Below are 27,421 nucleotides of genomic sequence, written 5' to 3'. Positions count from 1 at the left end.
ATAACTACAGACCAAGGGGCAAGAGACAGGGTAAGGACCAGTGTAAGTGGCAGGGGTAAGCGGCAAGGGGCAGGGAAAGGGACAAGTTAAGGAGCAAGGGGCAGGGTAAGGAGCAAGGGACAGGGTAAGGAGTGCCGTGTCTTTGGCATCATTAAAACTGAAGACATATTTATCAAATAACTCTGTGATTATTATTACGCGATTAACCTGATTAATCATGTAACTGTAATTAACTAGGAAGTCGGGGCACCAAGGAAAATATTCAGATTACAAAGTTATAATTTTCCTAATATAACTTTCAGATATTTTGATATGTGATCAATTAGTCTTCGAATTAATATTTACCTCACGCCAGTCTCATTCCAAACGTCGTAAATTGTTGGTTATCTGCACGAGCCCAGTCTTCACTATGAGTCATCCATACATCAATTGTCTTAAAATCATTTATTTACTAACTAAGTAATTCACAGAAATGCATAACAAACAGTAGATATCGTTACAAGAAATGATAGAGGAATGTGCCCTAGTGGGCTAAACCGGCATGGCGGCTTGTTAGAAAAAAGGGGAGTGGGGGAGGCTGAGAAGACACTAGAGTTGATAATTATAACAATTGAAATGCTAATCCTTTGCACATGAACGCTCACTCATTCGGGAATAATTGCAATCAATATATATATTTACGCTCAGTGTGTCGTCGGGATATTTGTTGAAAAGTTCGTTTCTGTTGGAGAGTTTGTCCGCGCTCTCTCTCTCTCTCGTGGTTAGGATGGATAGTTCAGAGTGACATTCATTCATGTCGTTATAGGACAGATGTTTCGTCGGTCTTCGCGTTCAATGATACCGAAGCTGCAGACTAGTAATTAATATCAAAGACTTGTTCTTATTCTGTCAGTATCGGTAGTCTAAGAGTTTAACCACGCGGTACTGTTAAAGTTCAGAAAGAGGAATGCATGGTCTCCAACCTTTAGCCATCTCGTAATTGAGGTCAGCTCGGTCTGGTGATAGACAACCAAGGTGAGGGTTTTATTTGGGACATAGAAAAAGGCTGTCTCATGACGTCAGGTCCTGTCTGTGTCCCCGGGGGCGTGCCAAGGACTTAGTTAAGACTCCAAAGGGAATTGGAGTATCCTTCATTAAACAGTCAATAATCACATTACACAATTTCACAAACAGTTCCATCCTTATTCATTCATTTTATACAACCATTTAGATGTAAGTCTCATAGCTGAGGATATTGTAGAAACATGATTATGGTAATATGGTAGTATTGTCTCTCATGAGTTTCACAAAATTGTACCAAACGGACCAGTTCGTTGCTGGATTCTTCACCGATCTTTTATACCTTCTCCAGAACATAAATGTAATTCGGTTCTCCAGTTCTGTGAGGTGGAAGAACTCCTTTGTTCTCTCTATACTGGCCATGAGGAGAGAATCTTCTCATAGGAATATACGACCGCTCTCACAGAGCCTGGTGTCGAAGTATAGAGGTCGGGGGATGGTAAATAGAAAAGGCCTGGTGCAGAGGGAGGGGGGTCAACTGTGCTCGCTGTACCCAAAGAGGGCAACGTCATGACAGGAGCAAGGGGCAGGGGTAAGGGGCAAGGGACAGGGTAAGGGGCAAGGGACAGGGTAACCCCTCACAGCGTGGTTCCTCTCTACCCAGCACAGCCAGAAGAGGACTGGCCACCCCTCAGAGCCTGGTTCCTCTCTAGGTTCATTCCTAGGTTCCAGCCTTTCTATGGAGTTTTTCCGAGCCACCGTGCTTCTACATCTGCATTGCTTGCTCTTTGGGGTTTTAGGCAGGGTATCTGTAAAAGCACTTTGTGGTAACTGCTGATGTAAAAAAAGCTTTATGAAATACATCTGATTGATTGAGCAAACAACCATGTTCTATTGAGACCAATAGAGGGCAACATTTGCAGGCAGAGATACCCAGCGGGGCCCATCCTGCTAAAGTAATGCTACGGGAAACACTGACAGAGAGTAAACTAAGGTGATGCTCGTACCGGGATCATCCAGTTGGCCAGGTCTCCCGTCTTAGACACCTGCATGGCTCCGAGCATCGTCAGGTTGATGTGACCACTGCAGAGAGACGACACACAATCACCTTATCAATCAATCTACTGTACACTGAGAGTACAAAACATTAATAACTGCTCTTCCATGCCAGACTGACCAGGTGAATCCAGGTGAAAGATATGATCCCTTATTGATGTCACTTGTTAAATCCAATTTAATCAATCAGTGTAGATGAAGGGGAGGAAACCGGTTAAAGAAGGATTTTTAGGCCTTGAGACATGGATTGTGTATGTGTGCCATTCAGAGGATGAATGGGCAAGACAAAAGATTTCAGTGCCTTTGAACGGGGTATGGTAGTAGGTGCCAGGCGCACCGGTTTGAGTGTGTCAAGAACAGCAACAATGCACATAGTTTCCTGTGTGTATCAAGAATGGTCCACCACCCAAAGGACATCCAGCCAACTTGACAACTGTTAGAAGCACTGAAGTCAACATGGGCCAGCATCCCTGTGGAACGTTTTGGACACCTTATAGAGTCCATGCCCTGGCGAATTGAGGCTGTTCTGAGGGCAAGAGGGGGTGCAACTCAATATTAGGAAAGTGTTCCTAATGTTTTGTACACTCAGTGTATACAGTGCATTTGGAAAGTATTCAGACCCCTTCCTTTTTTCCCTCATCAATCTACACAGGATACCCCATAATGACAAAGCGAAAAAAATATGTTTTTAAATGTTTGCAAATGTATACAAAATAAACAGAAATACCTTATTTACATAAGTATTCAGACCCTTTGCTATGAGACGCAAAATTTAGCTCCAGTGCATCCTGTTTTCATTGATTACATTTTTTATTTAACGTTTATTTAATTAGGCAAGTCAGTTAAGAACAAATTCTTATTTTACAATGACGGCCTAACCCGGCCAAACCCTCCCCTAATCCGGATGACACTGGGCCAATTGTGCGCCACCCTATGGGACTCCCAATCACGTCCAGTTGTGATACAGCCCGGGATCTAACCAGGGTCTGTAGTGACGCAACTAGCATTGAGATGCAGTGCCTTGTTTCTATAACTTGATTGGAGCCCACACATTTCCTTCATCACTGATCTTTTCATTCCTATTCTGTAAAATGTGAGCGCAAAAGAGCCAGTTCCAACTGAAGCGCCTGATCATCAATAGAAAAAGCCTGTTGTTTTTTAACACAGTGGCCACAGCTTATCACCTAGGTAGGTCCTTGTTCAGTAGCCTACGACATGTTGTTGAAATGCTGAAGCTTCTTATGATAGCCTGCTTCAAAACCAAATGGTACATAGTCACAAAAGTAGATGGAGTGCTTGTTAAATCATCTTAATAAACAAAACAAAAAATGAATGGAGCGAATTTGGAGCAGCAGTTTTTTTCCCCTGTGAGCACGGAGCGATTTTTAGTGGGGGAAAGGATGTTGTGTGCTGGAGCGATGTACAAAGACCGCTCAGTGAGCGATGAGTGGGATTTCCAACTGCTCAACTCCGCTCATATACTCTGGTGGGTGTGTGTACCTGCATCAGTCAGTGGAAGGGGAGGACACACGCACACATAAAGACCCTGTTAGATCAAAGAATAGACACTGCAGTGCAATTAATCCCAATGAGGTGTGTGTGTGTGTGTACAGGGGGATCTACCTCTACAGGGTGACCTATCTACAGGGTAACCTACCTCTACAGGGTGATGTTATAACACCCCTAGCCTAGAGTTCTGTTATAACACCCCTAGCCCCCTAGAGTTATGTTATAACACCCCTAGCCCCTAGAGTTCTGTTATAACACCCTACCCCCCTAGAGTTCTGTTATAACACCCCTACACCCCTAGAGTTCTGTTATAACACCCCTACACCCCTAGTGTTCTGTTATAACACTCCTAGCCCCCTAGAGTTCTGTTATAACACCATACCCTAGAGTTCTGTTATAACACCCCTACCCTAGAGTTCTGTTACAACACCCCTACCCTAGAGTTCTGTTATAACCCTCCTAGCCTAGAGTTCTGTTATAACACCCCTAGCCTAGAGTTCTGTTATAACACCCCTAGGCTAGAGTTCTGTTATAACACCCCTAGCCTAGAGTTCTGTTATAACGCCCCAGCCTAGAGTTCTGTTATAGCACCCCAAGCTCCCTAGTGTTCTGCTATGACACCATACCCTAAAGTTCTGTTATAACACCCCTAGCCCCCTAGAGTTCTGTTATAACACCCCTAGCCCCCTAGAGTTCTGTTATAACACCCCTACCCTAGAGTTCTGTTATAACACCTCTACCCTAGAGTTCTGCTGTAACACCCCTACCCTAGAGTTCTATTATAACACCTCTACCCTAGAGTTCTGTTATAACACCCCTACGCTAGAGTTCTGTTATAACACCTCTACCCTAGAGTTCTGTTATAACACCCCTACCCTAGAGTTCTGTTATAACACCCCTAGCCTAGAGTTCTGTTATAACACCCCTAGCCTAGAGTTGTTATAACACCCCTAGCCCCCTAGAGTTCTGCTATAACACCAAACCCTAAAGTTCTGTTATAACACCCCTATCCTAGAGTTCTGCTGTAACACCCCTACCCCGCTAGAGTTCTGTTATAACACCCCTACCCTAGAGTTATGTTATAACAACCCTACCCTAGAGTTCTTTTATAACACCCCTACCCTAGAGTTCTGTTATAACACCCCTAACCTAGAGTTCTATTATAACACCCCTACCCCACTAGAGTTCTATTATAACACCCCTACCCTAGAGTTCTATTATAACACCCCTACCCTAGAGTTCTATTATAACACCCCTACCCTAGAGTTCTATTATAACACCCCTACCCTAGAGTTCTATTATAACGCCTCTACCCTAGAGTTCTGTTGTAACACCCCTAGCCTAGAGTTATGTTGTAACACCCCTAGCCTAGAGTTCTATTATAACACCCCTACCCTAGAGTTCTGTTATAACACCCCTAGCCCCCTAAAGTTCTGTTATAACACCCCTAGCCCCCTAAAGTTCTGTTATAACACCCCTACCCTAGAGTTCTGTTATAACACCCCTACCCTAGAGTTCTGTTATAACACCCCTACCCTAGAGTTCTGTTATAACACCCCTAGCACCCTAGAGTTCTTTTATAACACCCCTACCCTAGAGTTCTGTTATAACAACCCTACCCTAGAGTTCTGTTATAACACCCCTAGCCTAGAGTTCTGTTATAACACCCCTAGCCTAGAGTTCTGTTGTAACACCCCTAGCCTAGAGTTCGGTTATAACAAACCTAGCTTAGAGTTCTGTTATAACACCCCTAGCCTAGAGTTCTGTTATAACACCCCTAGCCCCCTAACGTTCTGTTATAACACCCCTAGCACCCTAACGTTCTGTTATAACACCCCTAAAGTTCTGTTATAACACCCCTAGCCTAGAGTTCTGTTATAACACCCCTAGCCTAAAGTTCTGTTATAACACCCCTAGCCCCCTAGAGTTCTGTTATAACACCCCTAGCCCCCTAGAGTTCTGTTATAACATCCCTACCCTAGAGATCTACTATAACACCCATACCCTAGAGTTCTGTTATAACACCCCTAGCCTAGAGTTCTGTTATAACACCCCTAGCCTAGAGTTCTGTTATAACACCCCTAGCCTAGAGTTATTATAACACCCCTAGCCTAGAGATATTATAACACCCCTAGCCTAGAGTTGTTATAACACCCCAACCCCCCTAGAGTTCGGCTATAACACCAAACCCTAAGGTTCTGTTATAACACCCCTAGCCCCCTAGAGTTCTGTTATAACACCCCTATCCTAGAGTTCTGTTATAACACCCCTACCCCAGAGTTCTGCTATAACACCCCTACCCTAGAGTTCTGCTGTAACACCCGTACCCTAGAGTTCTATTATAACACCCATACCCTAGAGTTGTTACAACACCCCTACCCTAGAGTTCTTTTATAACACCCTTACCCTAGAGTTCTGTTATAACACCCCTACCCTAGAGTTGTTATAACACCCCTAGCCCCCTAGAGTTCTGTTATAACACCCCTACCCTAGAGTTATATTATAACACCCATAACCTAGAGTTCTGTTATAACACCCCTAGCCTAGAGTTATGTTGTAACACCCCTAGCCTAGAGTTATGTTCTAACACCCCTAGCCAAGAGTTATGTTCTAACACCCCTAGCCTAGAGTTCTGTTGTAACACCCCTAGCCTAGAGTTCTGTTATAATACCCCTAGCCTAGAGTTCTGTTATAACACCCCTAGCCTAGAGTTTTGTTGTAAGACCCCTAGCCTAGAGTTATGTTCTAACACCCCTAGCCAAGAGTTATGTTCTAACACCCCTAGCCTAGAGTTCTGTTGTAACACCCCTAGCCTAGAGTTCTGTTATAATACCCCTAGCCTAGAGTTCTGTTATAACACCCCTAGCCTAGAGTTTTGTTGTAAGACCCCTCGCCTAGAGTTCTGTTATAACACCCCTAGCCTAGAGTTCTGTTATAACACCCCTACCCTAGAGTTCTGTTATAACACCCCTTGCACCCTAGAGTTCTGTTATAACACCCCTAGCACCCTAGAGTTCTGTTATAACACCCCTACCCTAGAGTTCTATTATAACACCCCTACCCTAGAGTTCTATTATAACACCCCTACCCTAGAGTTCTGTTATAACACCCCTAGCCTAGAGTTCTGTTATAACACCCCTACCCTAGAGTTCTGTTATAACACCCCTTGCACCCTAGAGTTCTTTTATAACACCCCTACCCTAGAGTTCTGTTATAACACCCCTAGCCTAGAGTTCTGTTATAACACCCCTAGCCTAGAGTTCTGTTGTAACACCCCTAGCCTAGAGTTCGGTTATAACAAACCTAGCTTAGAGTTCTGTTATAACACCCCTAGCCTAGAGTTCTGTTATAACACCCCTAGCCCCCTAACGTTCTGTTATAACACCCCTAGCACCATAACGTTCTGTTATAACACCCCTAAAGTTCTGTTATAACACCCCTAGCCTAGAGTTCTGTTATAACACCCCTAGCCCCCTAGAGTTCTGTTATAACACCCCTAGCCCCCTAGAGTTCTGTTATAACACCCCTAGCCCCCTAGAGTTCTGTTATAACATCCCTACCCTAGAGATCTACTATAACACCCATACCCTAGAGTTCTGTTATAACACCCCTAGCCTAGAGTTCTGTTATAACACCCCTAGCCTAGAGTTCTGTTATAACACCCCTAGCCTAGAGTTATTATAACACCCCCTAGCCTAGAGATATTATAACACCCCTAGCCTAGAGTTGTTATAACACCCCAACCCCCCCTAGAGTTCGGCTATAACACCAAACCCTAAGGTTCTGTTATAACACCCCTAGCCCCCTAGAGTTCTGTTATAACACCCCTATCCTAGAGTTCTGTTATAACACCCCTACCCCAGAGTTCTGCTATAACACCCCTACCCTAGAGTTCTGCTGTAACACCCCTACCCTAGAGTTCTGCTGTAACACCCGTACCCTAGAGTTCTATTATAACACCCATACCCTAGAGTTGTTACAACACCCCTACCCTAGAGTTCTTTTATAACACCCTTACCCTAGAGTTCTGTTATAACACCCCTACCCTAGAGTTGTTATAACACCCCTAGCCCCCCTAGAGTTCTGTTATAACACCCCTACCCTAGAGTTATATTATAACACCCATAACCTAGAGTTCTGTTATAACACCCCTAGCCTAGAGTTATGTTGTAACACCCCTAGCCTAGAGTTATGTTCTAACACCCCTAGCCAAGAGTTATGTTCTAACACCCCTAGCCTAGAGTTCTGTTGTAACACCCCTAGCCTAGAGTTCTGTTATAATACCCCTAGCCTAGATTTCTGTTATAACACCCCTAGCCTAGAGTTTTGTTGTAAGACCCCTAGCCTAGAGTTCTGTTATAACACCCCTAGCCTAGAGTTCTGTTATAACACCCCTACCCTAGAGTTCTGTTATAACACCCCTTGCACCCTAGAGTTCTGTTATAACACCCCTAGCACCCTAGAGTTCTGTTATAACACCCCTACCCTAGAGTTCTATTATAACACCCCTACCCTAGAGTTCTATTATAACACCCCTACCCTAGAGTTCTGTTATAACACCCCTAGCCTAGAGTTCTGTTCTAACACCCCTAGCCTAGAGTTCTGTTCTAACACCCCTAGCCTAGAGTTCTGTTATAACACCCCTAGCCCCCTAAAGTTCTGTTATAACACCCCTAGCCCCCTAACGTTCTGTTATAACACCCCTACCCCCCTAGAGTTCAGTTATAACACCCCTACCCTAGAGATCTACTATAACACCCATACCCTAGAGTTCTGTTATAACACCCCTACCCCCCTAGAGTTCTGTTATAATACCCCTACCCTAGAGATCTACTATAACACCCATACCCTAGAGTTCTGTTATAACACCCCTAGCCCCCTAGAGTTCTGTTATAACACCATACCCTAGAGTTCTGTTATAACACCCCTACCCTAGAGTTCTACTATAACACCCATACCCTAGAGTTCTACTATAACACCCCTAGCCTAGAGTTCTATTATAACACCCCTAGCCTAGAGTTCTATTATAACACCCCTAGCCTAGAGTTCTATTATACCACCACTAGCCTAGAGTTCTGTTATAACACCATACCCTAGAGTTCTGTTATAACACCCCTACCCTAGAGTTCTGTTATAACAGCCCTAGCACCCTAGAGTTCTGTTATAACACCCCTAGCACCCTAGAGGTATGTTATAACACCCCTACCCTAGAGTTCTATTATAACACCCCTACCCTAGAGTTCTATTATAACACCCCTACCCTAGAGTTCTGTTATAACACCCCTAGCCTAGAGTTATGTTGTAACACCCCTAGCCGAGAGTTCTGTTAAAACACCCCTAGCCTAGAGTTCTGTTATAACACCCCTAGCCTAGAGTTCTGTTATAACACCCCTACCCTAGAGTTCTGTTATAACACCCCTAGCACCCTAGAGTTCTGTTATAACACCCCTAGCACCCTAGAGGTCTGTTATAACACCCCTACCCTAGAGTTCTGTTATAACACCCATAGCCTAGAGTTATGTTGTAACACCCCTAGCCTAGAGTTCTGTTGTAACACCCCTAGCCTAGAGTTCTGTTATAACACCCCTAGCCTAGAGTTCTGTTATAACACCCCTAGCCTAGAGTTCTGTTATAACACCCCTAGCCCCCCTAAAATTCTGTTATAACACCCCTAGCCCCCTAACGTTCTGTTATAACACCCCTAGCCCCCCTAAAGTTCTGTTATAACACCCCTACCCCCCTAGAGTTCTGTTATAACACCCCTACCCTAGAGATCTACTATAACACCCATACCCTAGAGTTCTGTTATAACACCCCTAGCCTAGAGTTCTATTATAACACCCCTAGCCTAGAGTTCTGTTATAACACCCCTAGCCTAGAGTTATATTATAACACCCCTAGCCTAGAGTTCTATTATAACACCCCTAGCCTAGAGTTCTGTTATAACACCATACCCTAGAGTTCTGTTATAACACCCCTACCCTAGAGTTCTGTTATAACACCCCTACCCTAGAGCTCTGTTATAACACCCCTAGCCTATAGTTCTGCTGTAACACCCCTACCCTAGAGTTCTATTATAACACCCCTATCCTAGAGTTCTGTTATAACACCCCTTGCACCCTAGAGTTCTGTTATAACACCCCTAGCACCCTAGAGTTCTGTTATAACACCCCTACCCTAGAGTTCTATTATAACACCCCTACCCTAGAGTTCTATTATAACACCCCTACCCTAGAGTTCTGTTATAACACCCCTAGCCTAGAGTTCTGTTATAACACCCCTACCCTAGAGTTCTGTTATAACACCCCTTGCACCCTAGAGTTCTTTTATAACACCCCTACCCTAGAGATCTGTTATAACAACCCTACCCTAGAGTTCTGTTATAACACCCCTAGCCTAGAGTTCTGTTATAACACCCCTAGCCTAGAGTTCTGTTGTAACACCCCTAGCCTAGAGTTCGGTTATAACAAACCTAGCTTAGAGTTCTGTTATAACACCCCTAGCCTAGAGTTCTGTTATAACACCCCTAGCCCCCTAACGTTCTGTTATAACACCCCTAGCACCATAACGTTCTGTTATAACACCCCTAAAGTTCTGTTATAACACCCCTAGCCTAGAGTTCTGTTATAACACCCCTAGCCCCCTAGAGTTCTGTTATAACACCCCTAGCCCCCTAGAGTTCTGTTATAACATCCCTACCCTAGAGATCTACTATAACACCCATACCCTAGAGTTCTGTTATAACACCCCTAGCCTAGAGTTCTGTTATAACACCCCTAGCCTAGAGTTCTGTTATAACACCCCTAGCCTAGAGTTATTATAACACCCCTAGCCTAGAGATATTATAACACCCCTAGCCTAGAGTTGTTATAACACCCCAACCCCCCTAGAGTTCGGCTATAACACCAAACCCTAAGGTTCTGTTATAACACCCCTAGCCCCCTAGAGTTCTGTTATAACACCCCTATCCTAGAGTTCTGTTATAACACCCCTACCCCAGAGTTCTGCTATAACACCCCTACCCTAGAGTTCTGCTGTAACACCCCTACCCTAGAGTTCTGCTGTAACACCCGTACCCTAGAGTTCTATTATAACACCCATACCCTAGAGTTGTTACAACACCCCTACCCTAGAGTTCTTTTATAACACCCTTACCCTAGAGTTCTGTTATAACACCCCTACCCTAGAGTTGTTATAACACCCCTAGCCCCCTAGAGTTCTGTTATAACACCCCTACCCTAGAGTTATATTATAACACCCATAACCTAGAGTTCTGTTATAACACCCCTAGCCTAGAGTTATGTTGTAACACCCCTAGCCTAGAGTTATGTTCTAACACCCCTAGCCAAGAGTTATGTTCTAACACCCCTAGCCTAGAGTTCTGTTGTAACACCCCTAGCCTAGAGTTCTGTTATAATACCCCTAGCCTAGATTTCTGTTATAACACCCCTAGCCTAGAGTTTTGTTGTAAGACCCCTAGCCTAGAGTTCTGTTATAACACCCCTAGCCTAGAGTTCTGTTATAACACCCTTACCCTAGAGTTCTGTTATAACACCCCTTGCACCCTAGAGTTCTGTTATAACACCCCTAGCACCCTAGAGTTCTGTTATAACACCCCTACCCTAGAGTTCTATTATAACACCCCTACCCTAGAGTTCTATTATAACACCCCTACCCTAGAGTTCTGTTATAACACCCCTAGCCTAGAGTTCTGTTCTAACACCCCTAGCCTAGAGTTCTGTTCTAACACCCCTAGCCTAGAGTTCTGTTATAACACCCCTAGCCCCCCTAAAGTTCTGTTATAACACCCCTAGCCCCCTAACGTTCTGTTATAACACCCCTACCCCCCTAGAGTTCAGTTATAACACCCCTACCCTAGAGATCTACTATAACACCCATACCCTAGAGTTCTGTTATAACACCCCTACCCCCCTAGAGTTCTGTTATAATACCCCTACCCTAGAGATCTACTATAACACCCATACCCTAGAGTTCTGTTATAACACCCCTAGCCCCCTAGAGTTCTGTTATAACACCCCTACCCTAGAGTTCTACTATAACACCCATACCCTAGAGTTCTACTATAACACCCCTAGCCTAGAGTTCTATTATAACACCCCTAGCCTAGAGTTCTATTATAACACCCCTAGCCTAGAGTTCTATTATACCACCACTAGCCTAGAGTTCTGTTATAACACCATACCCTAGAGTTCTGTTATAACACCCCTACCCTAGAGTTCTGTTATAACAGCCCTAGCACCCTAGAGTTCTGTTATAACACCCCTAGCACCCTAGAGGTATGTTATAACACCCCTACCCTAGAGTTCTATTATAACACCCCTACCCTAGAGTTCTATTATAACACCCCTACCCTAGAGTTCTGTTATAACACCCCTAGCCTAGAGTTATGTTGTAACACCCCTAGCCGAGAGTTCTGTTAAAACACCCCTAGCCTAGAGTTCTGTTATAACACCCCTAGCCTAGAGTTCTGTTATAACACCCCTACCCTAGAGTTCTGTTATAACACCCCTAGCACCCTAGAGTTCTGTTATAACACCCCTAGCACCCTAGAGGTCTGTTATAACACCCCTACCCTAGAGTTCTGTTATAACACCCATAGCCTAGAGTTATGTTGTAACACCCCTAGCCTAGAGTTCTGTTGTAACACCCCTAGCCTAGAGTTCTGTTATAACACCCCTAGCCTAGAGTTCTGTTATAACACCCCTAGCCTAGAGTTCTGTTATAACACCCCTAGCCCCCTAAAATTCTGTTATAACACCCCTAGCCCCCTAACGTTCTGTTATAACACCCCTAGCCCCCTAAAGTTCTGTTATAACACCCCTACCCCCCTAGAGTTCTGTTATAACACCCCTACCCTAGAGATCTACTATAACACCCATACCCTAGAGTTCTGTTATAACACCCCTAGCCTAGAGTTCTATTATAACACCCCTAGCCTAGAGTTCTGTTATAACACCCCTAGCCTAGAGTTATATTATAACACCCCTAGCCTAGAGTTCTATTATAACACCCCTAGCCTAGAGTTCTGTTATAACACCATACCCTAGAGTTCTGTTATAACAGCCCTACCCTAGAGTTCTGTTATAACACCCCTACCCTAGAGCTCTGTTATAACACCCCTAGCCTATAGTTCTGCTGTAACACCCCTACCCTGGAGTTCTATTATAACACCCCTATCCTAGAGTTCTGTTATAACACCCCTACCCTAGAGTTATGTTATAACACCCCTAGCCCTAGAGTTGTTATAACACCCCTAGCCCCCTAGAGTTCTGTTATAACACCCCTACCCTAGAGTTCTGTTATAACACCCCTACCCTAGAGTTCTATTATTACACCCCTACCCTAGAGTTCTGTTATAACACCCCTACCCTAGAGTTCTGTTATAACATCCCTAGCCCCCTAGAGTTCTGTTATAACACCCCTAGCCTAAAGTTCTGTTATAACACCCCTAGCCCCCTAGAGTTCTGTTATAACACCCCTACCCCCCTAGAGTTCTGTTATAACACCCCTACCCTAGAGATCTACTATAACACCCATACCCTAGAGTTCTGTTATAACACCCCTACCCCCCTAGAGTTCTGTTATAACACCCCTACCCTAGAGATCTACTATAACACCCATACCCTAGAGTTCTGTTATAACACCCCTAGCCCCCTAGAGTTCTGTTATAACACCATACCCTAGAGTTCTGTTATAACACCCCTAACCTAGAGTTCTACTATAACACCCATACCCTAGAGTTCTGCTATAACACCCCTAGCCTAGAGTTCTATTATAACACCCCTAGCCTAGAGTTCTATTATAACACCCCTAGCCTAGAGTTCTATTATACCACCCCTAGCCTAGAGTTCTGTTATAACACCATACCCTAGAGTTCTGTTATAACACCCCTACCCTAGAGTTTTATTATTACACCCCTAGCCTAGAGTTCTATTATAACACCCCTAGCCTAGAGTTATGTTGTAACACCCCTAGCCTAGAGTTCTGTTGTAACACCCCTAGCCTAGAGTTCTGTTATAACACCCCTAGCCTAGAGTTCTGTTATAACACCCCTAGCCTAGAGTTCTGTTATAACACCCCTAGCCCCCTAAAATTCTGTTATAACACCCCTAGCCCCCTAACGTTCTGTTATAACACCCCTAGCCCCCTAAAGTTCTGTTATAACACCCCTACCCCCCCTAGAGTTCTGTTATAACACCCCTACCCTAGAGATCTACTATAACACCCATACCCTAGAGTTCTGTTATAACACCCCTAGCCTAGAGTTCTATTATAACACCCCTAGCCTAGAGTTCTGTTATAACACCCCTAGCCTAGAGTTATATTATAACACCCCTAGCCTAGAGTTCTATTATAACACCCCTAGCCTAGAGTTCTGTTATAACACCATACCCTAGAGTTCTGTTATAACACCCCTACCCTAGAGTTCTGTTATAACACCCCTACCCTAGAGATCTACTATAACACCCATACCCTAGAGTTCTGTTATAACACACCTAGCCCCCTAGAGTTCTGTTATAACACCATACCCTAGAGTTCTGTTATAACACCCCTAACCTAGAGTTCTACTATAACACCCATACCCTAGAGTTCTGCTATAACACCCCTAGCCTAGAGTTCTATTATAACACCCCTAGCCTAGAGTTCTATTATAACACCCCTAGCCTAGAGTTCTATTATACCACCCCTAGCCTAGAGTTCTGTTATAACACCATACCCTAGAGTTCTGTTATAACACCCCTACCCTAGAGTTTTATTATTACACCCCTAGCCTAGAGTTCTATTATAACACCCCTAGACTAGAGTTCTATTATAACACCCCTAGCCTAGAGTTATATTATAACACCCCTAGCCTAGAGTTCTATTATAACACCCCTAGCCTAGAGTTCTGTTATAACACCATACCCTAGAGTTCTGTTATAACACCCCTACCCTAGAGTTCTGTTATAACACCCCTACCCTAGAGCTCTGTTATAACACCCCTACCCTATAGTTCTGCTGTAACACCCCTTCCCTAGAGTTCTGTTATAACACCCCTACCCTAGAGTTATGTTATAACACCCCTAGCCCTAGAGTTGTTATAACACCCCTAGCCCCCTAGAGTTCTGTTATAACACCCCTACCCTAGAGTTATGTTATAACACCCCTACCCTAGAGTTCTATTATTACACCCCTACCCTAGAGTTTTGTTATAACACCCCTACCCTAGAGTTCTGTTATAACATCCCTAGCCCCCTAGAGTTCTGTTATAACACCCCTAACCTAGAGTTCTGTTATAAAACCCGTAGCCTAGAGTTCTGTTATAACACCCCTAGCCTAGAGTTCTGTTATAACATTCCTAGCCCCCGAAAGTTATAACACCCCTAGCCCCCTAAAGTTCTGTTATAACACCCCTAGCCTAAAGTTCTGTTATAACACCCCTAGCCCCCTAGAGTTCTGTTATAACACCCCTACCCTAGAGTTCTATTATAACACCCCTACCCTAGAGTTCTGTTATAACACCCATAGCCTAGAGTTATGTTGTAACACCCCTAGCCTAGAGTTCTGTTGTAACACCCCTAGCCTAGAGTTCTGTTATAACACCCCTAGCCTAGAGTTCTGTTATAACACCCCTAGCCTAGAGTTCTTTTATAACACCCCTAGCCCCCTAAAATTCTGTTATAACACCCCTAGCCCCCTAACGTTCTGTTATAACACCCCTAGCCCCCTAAAGTTCTGTTATAACACCCCTAGCCTAAAGTTCTGTTATAACACCCCTAGCCCCCTAGAGTTCTGTTATAACACCCCTACCCCCCTAGAGTTCTGTTATAACACCCCTACCCTAGAGATCTACGATAACACCCATACACTAGAGTTCTGTTATAACACCTCTAGCCTAGAGTTCTGTTATAACACCATACCCTAGAGTTCTGTTATAACACCCCTACCCTAGAGTTCTGTTATAACACCCCTACCCTAGAGCTCTGTTATAACACCCCTACCCTATAGTTCTGCTGTAACACCCCTACCCTAGAGTTCGATTATAACACCCCTATCCTAGAGTTCTGTTATAACACCCCTACCCTAGAGTTATGTTATAACACCCCTAGCCCTAGAGTTGTTATAACACCCCTAGCCCCCTAGAGTTCTGTTATAACACCCCTGCCCTAGAGTTCTGTTATAACATCCCTAGCCCCCTAGAGTTCTGTTATAACACCCCTACCCTAGAGTTCTGTTATAACACCCCTACCCTAGAGCTCTGTTATAACACCCCTACCCTAGAGTTCTGCTGTAACACCCCTACCCTAGAGTTCTATTATAACACCCCTATCCTAGAGTTCTGTTATAACACCCCTACCCTAGAGTTATGTTATAACACCCCTAGCCCTAGAGTTGTTATAACACCCCTAGCCCCCTAGAGTTCTGTTATAACACCCCTACCCTAGAGTTCTGTTATAACACCCCTACCCTAGAGTTTTATTATTACACCCCTAGCCTAGAGTTCTATTATAACACCCCTAGACTAGAGTTCTATTATAACACCACAAGACTAGAGTTCTATTATAACACCCCTAGCCTAGAGTTCTGTTATAACACCATACCCTAGAGTTCTGTTATAACACCCCTACCCTAGAGTTCTGTTATAACACCCCTACCCTAGAGCTCTGTTATAACACCCCTACCCTATAGTTCTGCTGTAACACCCCTACCCTAGAGTTCTATTATAACACCCCTATCCTAGAGTTCTGTTATAACACCCCTACCCTAGAGTTATGTTATAACACCCCTAGCCCTAGAGTTGTTATAACACCCCTAGCCCCCTAGAGTTCTGTTATAACACCACTACCCTAGAGTTCTGTTATAACACCCCTACCCTAGAGTTCTATTATTACACCCCTACCCTAGAGTTCTGTTATAACACCCCTACCCTAGAGTTCTGTTATAACATCCCTAGCCCCCTAGAGTTCTGTTATAACACCCCTAACCTAGAGTTCTGTTATAACACCCGTAGCCTAGAGTTCTGTTATAACACCCCTAGCCTAGAGTTCTGTTATAACACCCCTAGCCCCCTAAAGTTATAACACCCCTAGCCCCCTAAAGTTCTGTTATAACACCCCTAGCCTAAAGTTCTGTTATAACACCCCTAGCCCCCTAGAGTTCTGTTATAACACCCCTACCCCCCTAGAGTTCTGTTATAACACCCCTACCCTAGAGATCTACTATAACACCCATACCCTAGAGTTCTGTTATAACACCCCTAGCACCCTAGAGTTCTGTTATAACACCATACCCTAGAGTTCTGTTATAACACCCCTACCCTAGAGTTCTACTATAACACCCATACCCTAGAGTTCTGCTATAACACCCCTAGCCTAGAGTTCTATTATAACACCCCTAGCCTAGAGTTCTATTATACCACCCCTAGCCTAGAGTTCTGTTATAACACCATACCCTAGAGTTCTGTTATAACACCCCTACCCTAGAGTTCTGTTATAACACCCCTACCCTAGAGTTCTGTTATAACACCCCTAGCACCCTAGAGTTCTGTTATAACACCCCTAGCACCCTAGAGGTCTGTTATAACACCCCTACCCTAGAGTTCTGTTGTAACACCCCTACCCTAGAGTTCTGTTATAACACCCCTAGTCTAGAGTTCTGTTATAACACCCCTAGCCTAGAGTTCTGTTATAACACCCCTAGCCTAGAGTTCTGTTATAACACCCCTAGCCCCCTAAAATTCTGTTATAACACCCCTAGCCCCCTAACGTTCTGTTATAACACCCCTAGCCCCCTAAAGTTCTGTTATAACACCCCTAGCCTAAAGTTCTGTTATAACACCCCTAGCCCCCTAGAGTTCTGTTATAACACCCCTACCCCCCTAGAGTTCTGTTATAACACCCCTACCCTAGAGATCTACGATAACACCCATACCCTAGAGTTCTGTTATAACACCCCTAGCCTAGAGTTGTGTTATAACACCATACCCTAGAGTTCTGTTATAACACCCCTACCCTAGAGTTCGGTTATAACACCCCTACCCTAGAGCTCTGTTATAACACCCCTACCCTAGAGTTCTGCTGTAACACCCCTACCCTAGAGTTCTATTATAACACCCCTATCCTAGAGTTCTGTTATAACACCCCTACCCTAGAGTTATGTTATAACACCCCTAGCCCTAGAGTTGTTATAACACCCCTAGCCCCCTAGAGTTCTGTTATAACACCCCTACCCTAGAGTTCTGTTATAACACCCCTACCCTAGAGTTTTATTATTACACCCCTAGCCTAGAGTTCTATTATAACACCCCTAGACTAGAGTTCTATTATAACACCCTTAGCCTAGAGTTCTATTATAACACCCCTAGCCTAGAGTTCTATTATAACACCTCTAGCCTAGAGTTCTGTTATAACACCATACCCTAGAGTTCTGTTATAACACCCCTACCCTAGAGTTCTGTTATAACACCCCTACCCTAGAGCTCTGTTATAACACCCCTACCCTATAGTTCTGCTGTAACACCCCTAACCTATAGTTCTGCTGTAACACCCCTACCCTAGAGTTCGATTATAACACCCCTATTCTAGAGTTCTGTTATAACACCCCTAGCCCCCTAGAGTTCTGTTATAACACCCCTACAATAGAGTTCTGTTATAACACCCCTACCCTAGAGTTCTATTATTACACCCCTACCCTAGAGTTCTGTTATAACACCCCTACCCTAGAGTTCTGTTATAACATCCCTAGCCCCCTAGAGTTCTGTTATAACACCCCTAACCTAGAGTTCTGTTATAACACCCGTAGCCTAGAGTTCTGTTATAACACCCCTAGCCTAGAGTTCTGTTATAACACCCCTAGCCCCCTAAAGTTATAACACCCCTAGCCCCCTAAAGTTCTGTTATAACACCCCTAGCCTAAAGTTCTGTTATAACACCCTTAGCACCCTATAGTTCTGTTATAACACCCCTACCCCCCTAGAGTTCTGTTATAACACCCCTACCCTAGAGATCTACTATAACACCCATACCCTAGAGTTCTGTTATAACACCCCTAGCCTAGAGTTCTATTATAACAACCCTAGCCTAGAGTTCTATTATAACACCCCTAGCCTAGAGTTCTATTATAACACCCCTAGCCTAGAGTTCTGTTATAACACCATACCCTAGAGTTCTGTTATAACACCCCTACCCTAGAGTTCTGTTATAACACCCCTACCCTAGAGCTCTGTTATAACACCCCTACCCTAGAGTTTTATTATTACACCCCTAGCCTAGAGTTCTATTATAACACCCCTAGACTAGAGTTCTATTATAACACCCCTAGCCTAGAGTTCTATTATAACACCCCTAGCCTAGAGTTCTGTTATAACACCATACCCTAGAGTTCTGTTATAACACCCCTACCCTAGAGTTCTGTTATAACACCCCTACCCTAGAGCTCTGTTATAACACCCCTACCCTATAGTTCTGCTGTAACACCCCTACCCTAGAGTTCTATTATAACACCCCTATCCTAGAGTTCTGTTATAACACCCCTACCCTAGAGTTATGTTATAACACCCCTAGCCCTAGAGTTGTTATAACACCCCTAGCCCCCTAGAGTTCTGTTATAACACCACTACCCTAGAGTTCTGTTATAACACCCCTACCCTAGAGTTCTATTATTACACCCCTACCCTAGAGTTCTGTTATAACACCCCTAGCCTAGAGTTCTGTTATAACACCCGTAGCCTAGAGTTCTGTTATAACACCCCTAGCCTAGAGTTCTGTTATAACACCCCTACCCTAGAGTTCGGTTATAACACCCCTACCCTAGAGCTCTGTTATAACACCCCTACCCTAGAGTTCAGCTGTAACACCCCTACCCTAGAGTTCTATTATAACACCCCTATCCTAGAGTTCTGTTATAACACCCCTACCCTAGAGTTATGTTATAACACCCCTAGCCCTAGAGTTGTTATAACACCCCTAGCCCCCTAGAGTTCTGTTATAACACCCCTACCCTAGAGTTCTGTTATAACACCCCTACCCTAGAGTTTTATTATTACACCCCTAGCCTAGAGTTCTATTATAACACCCCTAGACTAGAGTTCTATTATAACACCCTTAGCCTAGAGTTCTATTATAACACCCCTAGCCTAGAGTTCTATTATAACACCTCTAGCCTAGAGTTCTGTTATAACACCATACCCTAGAGTTCTGTTATAACACCCCTACCCTAGAGTTCTGTTATAACACCCCTACCCTAGAGCTCTGTTATAACACCCCTACCCTATAGTTCTGCTGTAACACCCCTACCCTATAGTTCTCCTGTAACACCCCTACCCTAGAGTTCGATTATAACACCCCTATCCTAGAGTTCTGTTATAACACCCCTACCCTAGAGTTATGTTATAACACCCCTAGCCCTAGAGTTGTTATAACACCCCTAGCCCCCTAGAGTTCTGTTATAACACCCCTACACTAGAGTTCTGTTATAACACCCCTACCCTAGAGTTCTATTATTACACCCCTACCCTAGAGTTCTGTTATAACACCCCTACCCTAGAGTTCTGTTATAACATCCCTAGCCCCCTAGAGTTCTGTTATAACACCCTTAGCCTAGAGTTCTATTATAACACCCCTAGCCTAGAGTTCTATTATAACACCTCTAGCCTAGAGTTCTGTTATAACACCATACCCTAGAGTTCTGTTATAACACCCCTACCCTAGAGTTCTGTTATAACACCCCTACCCTAGAGCTCTGTTATAACACCCCTACCCTATAGTTCTGCTGTAACACCCCTAACCTATAGTTCTGCTGTAACACCCCTACCCTAGAGTTCGATTATAACACCCCTATTCTAGAGTTCTGTTATAACACCCGTAGCCTAGAGTTCTGTTATAACACCCCTAGCCTAGAGTTCTGTTATAACACCCCTAGCCCCCTAAAGTTATAACACCCCTAGCCCCCTAAAGTTCTGTTATAACACCCCTAGCCTAAAGTTCTGTTATAACACCCTTAGCACCCTATAGTTCTGTTATAACACCCCTACCCCCCTAGAGTTCTGTTATAACACCCCTACCCTAGAGATCTACTATAACACCAATCCCCTAGAGTTCTGTTATAACACCCCTAGCCTAGAGTTCTATTATAACAACCCTAGCCTAGAGTTCTATTATAACACCCCTAGCCTAGAGTTCTATTATAACACCCCTAGCCTAGAGTTCTGTTATAACACCATACCCTAGAGTTCTGTTATAACACCCCTACCCTAGAGTTCTGTTATAACACCCCTACCCTAGAGCTCTGTTATAACACCCCTACCCTAGAGTTTTATTATTACACCCCTAGCCTAGAGTTCTATTATAACACCCCTAGACTAGAGTTCTATTATAACACCCCTAGCCTAGAGTTCTATTATAACACCCCTAGCCTAGAGTTCTGTTATAACACCATACCCTAGAGTTCTGTTATAACACCCCTACCCTAGAGTTCTGTTATAACACCCCTACCCTAGAGCTCTGTTATAACACCCCTACCCTATAGTTCTGCTGTAACACCCCTACCCTAGAGTTCTATTATAACACCCCTATCCTAGAGTTCTGTTATAACACCCCTACCCTAGAGTTATGTTATAACACCCCTAGCCCTAGAGTTGTTATAACACCCCTAGCCCCCTAGAGTTCTGTTATAACACCACTACCCTAGAGTTCTGTTATAACACCCCTACCCTAGAGTTCTATTATTACACCCCTACCCTAGAGTTCTGTTATAACACCCCTACCCTAGAGTTCAGCTGTAACACCCCTACCCTAGAGTTCTATTATAACACCCCTATCCTAGAGTTCTGTTATAACACCCCTACCCTAGAGTTATGTTATAACACCCCTAGCCCTAGAGTTGTTATAACACCCCTAGCCCCCTAGAGTTCTGTTATAACACCCCTACCCTAGAGTTCTGTTATAACACCCCTACCCTAGAGTTTTATTATTACACCCCTAGCCTAGAGTTCTATTATAACACCCCTAGACTAGAGTTCTATTATAACACCCTTAGCCTAGAGTTCTATTATAACACCCCTAGCCTAGAGTTCTATTATAACACCTCTAGCCTAGAGTTCTGTTATAACACCATACCCTAGAGTTCTGTTATAACACCCCTACCCTAGAGTTCTGTTATAACACCCCTACCCTAGAGCTCTGTTATAACACCCCTACCCTATAGTTCTGCTGTAACACCCCTACCCTATAGTTCTGCTGTAACACCCCTACCCTAGAGTTCGATTATAACACCCCTATCCTAGAGTTCTGTTATAACACCCCTACCCTAGAGTTATGTTATAACACCCCTAGCCCTAGAGTTGTTATAACACCCCTAGCCCCCTAGAGTTCTGTTATAACACCCCTACACTAGAGTTCTGTTATAACACCCCTACCCTAGAGTTCTATTATTACACCCCTACCCTAGAGTTCTGTTATAACACCCCTACCCTAGAGTTCTGTTATAACATCCCTAGCCCCCTAGAGTTCTGTTATAACACCCCTAACCTAGAGTTCTGTTATAACACCCGTAGCCTAGAGTTCTGTTATAACACCCCTAGCCTAGAGTTCTGTTATAACACCCCTAGCCCCCTAAAGTTATAACACCCCTAGCCCCCTAAAGTTCTGTTATAACACCCCTAGCCTAAAGTTCTGTTATAACACCCTTAGCACCCTATAGTTCTGTTATAACACCCCTACCCCCCTAGAGTTCTGTTATAACACCCCTACCCTAGAGATCTACTATAACACCCATACCCTAGAGTTCTGTTATAACACCCCTAGCCTAGAGTTCTATTATAACACCCCTAGCCTAGAGTTCTATTATAACACCCCTAGCCTAGATTTCTATTATAACACCCCTAGCCTAGAGTTCTGTTATAACACCATACCCTAGAGTTCTGTTATAACACCCCTACCCTAGAGTTCTACTATAACACCCATACCCTAGAGTTCTGCTATAACACCCCTAGCCTAGAGTTCTATTATAACACCCCTAGCCTAGAGTTCTATTATACCACCCCTAGCCTAGAGTTCTGTTATAACACCATACCCTAGAGTTCTGTTATAACACCCCTACCCTAGAGTTCTGTTATAACACCCCTACCCTAGAGTTCTGTTATAACACCCCTAGCACCCTAGAGTTCTGTTATAACACCCCTAGCCCCCTAAAATTCTGTTATAACACCCCTAGCCCCCTAACGTTCTGTTATAACACCCCTAGCCCCCTAAAGTTCTGTTATAACACCCCTAGCCCCCTAAAGTTCTGTTATAACACCCCTAGCCTAAAGTTCTGTTATAACACCCCTAGCCCCCCTAGAGTTCTGTTATAACACCCCTACCCCCCTAGAGTTCTGTTATAACACCCCTACCCTAGAGATCTACGATAACACCCATACCCTAGAGTTCTGTTATAACACCCCTAGCCTAGAGTTCTATTATAACACCCCTAGCCTAGAGTTCTGTTATAACACCCCTAGCCTAGAGTTGTGTTATAACACCATACCCTAGAGTCCTGTTATAACACCCCTACCCTAGAGTTCGGTTATAACACCCCTACCCTAGAGCTCTGTTATAACACCCCTACCCTAGAGTTCTGCTGTAACACCCCTACCCTAGAGTTCTATTATAACACCCCTATCCTAGAGTTCTGTTATAACACCCCTACCCTAGAGTTATGTTATAACACCCCTAGCCCTAGAGTTGTTATAACACCCCTAGCCCCCTAGAGTTCTGTTATAACACCCCTACCCTAGAGTTCTGTTATAACACCCCTACCCTAGAGTTTTATTATTACACTCCTAGTCTAGAGTTCTATTATAACACCCCTAGCCTAGAGTTCTATTATAACACCCCTAGCCTAGAGTTCTGTTATAACACCATACCCTAGAGTTCTGTTATAACACCCCTACCCTAGAGTTCTGTTATAACACCCCTACCCTAGAGCTCTGTTATAACACCCCTACCCTATAGTTCTGCTGTAACACCCCTACCCTAGAGTTCGATTATAACACCCCTATCCTAGAGTTCTGTTATAACACCCCTACCCTAGAGTTATGTTATAACACCCCTAGCCCTAGAGTTGTTATAACACCCCTAGCCCCCTAGAGTTCTGTTATAACACCCCTACCCTAGAGTTCTGTTATAACACCCCTACCCTAGAGTTCTATTATTACACCCCTACCCTAGAGTTCTGTTATAACACCCCTACCCTAGAGTTCTGTTATAACATCCCTAGCCCCCTAGAGTTCTGTTATAACACCCCTAACCTAGAGTTCTGTTATAACACCCCTACCCTAGAGTTCTGTTATAACACCCCTACCCTAGAGCTCTGTTATAACAGCCCTACCCTATAGTTCTGCTGTAACACCCCCTACCCTAGAGTTCTATTATAACACCCCTATCCTAGAGTTCTGTTATAACACCCCTACCCTAGAGTTATGTTATAACACCCCTAGCCCTAGAGTTGTTATAACACCCCTAGCCCCCTAGAGTTCTGTTATAACACCCCTACCCCCCTAGAGTTCTGTTATAACACCCCTACCCTAGAGATCTACTATAACACCCATACCCTAGAGTTCTGTTATAACACCCCTACCCCCCTAGAGTTCTGTTATAACACCCCTACCCTAGAGATCTACTATAACACCCATACCCTAGAGTTCTGTTATAACACCCCTAGCCCCCTAGAGTTCTGTTATAACACCATACCCTAGAGTTCTGTTATAACACCCCTACCCTAGAGTTCTACTATAACACCCATACCCTAGAGTTCTGCTATAACACCCCTAGCCTAGAGTTCTATTATAACACCCCCTAGCCTAGAGTTCTATTATACCACCCCTAGCCTAGAGTTCTGTTATAACACCATACCCTAGAGTTCTGTTATAACACCCCTACCCTAGAGTTCTGTTATAACACCCCTACCCTAGAGTTCTGTTATAACACCCCTAGCACCCTAGAGTTCTGTTATAACACCCCTACCCTAGAGTTCTATTATAACACCCCTACCCTAGAGTTCTGTTATAACACCCCTACCCTAGAGTTCTGTTATAACACCCATAGCCTAGAGTTATGTTGTAACACCCCTAGCCTAGAGTTCTGTTGTAACACCCCTAGCCTAGAGTTCTGTTATAACACCCCTAGCCTAGAGTTCTGTTATAACACCCCTAGCCTAGAGTTCTGTTATAACACCCCTAGCCTAGAGTTCTGTTATAACACCCCTAGCCCCCTAAAATTCTGTTATAAAACCCCTAACACCCTAACGTTCTGTTATAACACCCCTAGCCCCCTAAAGTTCTGTTATAACACCCCTAGCCTAAAGTTCTGTTATAACACCCCTAGCCCCCTAGAGTTCTGTTATAACACCCCTACCCCCCTAGAGTTCTGTTATAACACCCCTACCCTAGAGATCTACGATAACACCCATACCCTAGAGTTATGTTATAACACCCCTAGCCTAGAGTTCTATTATAACACCACTAGCCTAGAGTTCTGTTATAACACCCCTAGCCTAGAGTTATATTATAGCACCCCTAGCCTAGAGTTCTATTATAACACCCCTAGCCTAGAGTTGTGTTATAACACCATACCCTAGAGTTCTGTTATAACACCCCTACCCTAGAGTTCGGTTATAACACCCCTAACCTAGAGCTCTGTTATAACACCCCTACCCTAGAGTTCTGCTGTAACACCCCTACCCTAGAGTTCTATTATAACACCCCTATCCTAGAGTTCTGTTATAACACCCCTACCCTAGAGTTATGTTATAACACCCCTAGCCCTAGAGTTGTTATAACACCCCTAGCCCCCCTAGAGTTCTGTTATAACACCCCTACCCTAGAGTTCTGTTATAACACCCCTACCCTAGAGTTTTATTATTACACCCCTAGCCTAGAGTTCTATTATAACACCCCTAGACTAGAGTTCTATTATAACACCCTTAGCCTAGAGTTCTATTATAACACCCCTAGCCTAGAGTTCTATTATAACACCTCTAGCCTAGAGTTCTGTTATAACACCATACCCTAGAGTTCTGTTATAACACCCCTACCCTAGAGTTCTGTTATAACACCCCTACCCTAGAGCTCTGTTATAACACCCCTACCCTATAGTTCTGCTGTAACACCCCTACCCTAGAGTTCGATTATAACACCCCTATCCTAGAGTTCTGTTATAACACCCCTATCCTAGAGTTATGTTATAACACCCCTAGCCCTAGAGTTGTTATAACACCCCTAGCCCCCTAGAGTTCTGTTATAACACCCCTACCCTAGAGTTCTGTTATAAAACCCCTACCCTAGAGTTCTATTATTACACCCCTACCCTAGAGTTCTGTTATAACACCCCTACCCTAGAGTTCTGTTATAACATCCCTAGCCCCCTAGAGTTCTGTTATAACACCCCTAACCTAGAGTTCTGTTATAACACCCGTAGCCTAGAGTTCTGTTATAACACCCCTAGCCTAGAGTTCTGTTATAACACCCCTAGCCCCCTAAAGTTATAACACCCCTAGCCCCCTAAAGTTCTGTTATAACACCCCTAGCCCCCTAAAGTTCTGTTATAACACCCCTAGCACCCTAGAGTTCTGTTATAACACCCCTACCCCCCTAGAGTTCTGTTATAACACCCCTACCCTAGAAATCTACTATAACACCCATACCCTAGAGTTCTGTTATAACACCCCTAGCCTAGAGTTCTATTATAACACCCCTAGCCTAGAGTTCTATTATAACACCCCTAGCCTAGATTTCTATTATAACACCCCTAGCCTAGAGTTCTGTTATAACACCATACCCTAGAGTTCTGTTATAACACCCCTACCCTAGAGTTCTACTATAACACCCATACCCTAGAGTTCTGCTATAACACCCCTAGCCTAGAGTTCTATTATAACACCCCTAGCCTAGAGTTCTATTATACCACCCCTAGCCTAGAGTTCTGTTATAACACCATACCCTAGAGTTCTGTTATAACACCCCTACCCTAGAGTTCTGTTATAACACCCCTAGCACCCTAGAGTTCTGTTATAACACCCCTAGCACCCTAGAGTTCTGTTATAACACCCCTAGCACCCTAGAGGTCTGTTATAACACCCCTACCCTAGAGTTCTATTATAACACCCCTACCCTAGAGTTCTGTTATAACACCCCTACCCTAGAGTTCTGTTATAACACCCATAGCCTAGAGTTATGTTGTAACACCCCTAGCCTAGAGTTCTGTTATAACACCCCTAGCCTAGAGATCTGTTATAACACCCCTAGCCTAGAGTTCTGTTATAACACCCCTTGCCTAGAGTTCTGTTATAACACCCCTAGCCCCCTAAAATTCTGTTATAACACCCCTAGCCCCCTAACGTTCTGTTATAACACCCCTAGCCCCCTAAAGTTCTGTTATAACACCCCTAGCCTAAAGTTGTTATAACACCCCTAGCCCCCTAGAGTTCTGTTATAACACCCCTACCCCCCTAGAGTTCTGTTATAACACCCCTACCCTAGAGATCTACGATAACACCCATACCCTAGAGTTCTATTATAACACCCCTAGCCTAGAGTTCTGTTATAACACCCCTAGCCTAGAGTTATATTATAGCACCCCTAGCCTAGAGTTCTATTATAACACCCCTAGCCTAGAGTTGTGTTATAGCACCATACCCTAGAGTCCTGTTATAACACCCCTACCCTAGAGTTCGGTTATAACACCCCTACCCTAGAGCTCTGTTATAACACCCCTACCCTAGAGTTCTGCTGTAACACCCCTACCCTAGAGTTATATTATAACACCCCTACCCTAGAGTTCTGTTATAACACCGCTACCCTAGAGTTCTATTATAACACCCC

The 27,421-nt window shown here is 44.0% G+C and overlaps 1 protein-coding gene across 1 annotated transcript in view; it reads right to left on the bottom strand.

The window, feature by feature from the left end:
• LOC106580620 (succinyl-CoA:3-ketoacid coenzyme A transferase 1, mitochondrial) overlaps nt 1-27,421 on the bottom strand; it is a 188,605-nt gene that overhangs the window by 63,234 nt on the left and 97,950 nt on the right. Inside the window, exon 13 of the mRNA XM_014161871.2 lies at nt 2,007-2,082. Within this exon, the coding sequence (XP_014017346.1) occupies nt 2,007-2,082 (76 nt within the window). The remainder of the gene's footprint in view (nt 1-2,006; nt 2,083-27,421) is intronic.

Source organism: Salmo salar, chromosome ssa20 (genome assembly GCF_905237065.1).
Source record: "Salmo salar chromosome ssa20, Ssal_v3.1, whole genome shotgun sequence".
In the NCBI taxonomy this organism is placed as follows: domain Eukaryota; kingdom Metazoa; phylum Chordata; class Actinopteri; order Salmoniformes; family Salmonidae; genus Salmo; species Salmo salar.
The sequence above is the reverse complement of the archived record's forward strand: the minus strand, read 5'-3'. Positions and strand labels throughout refer to the sequence as shown.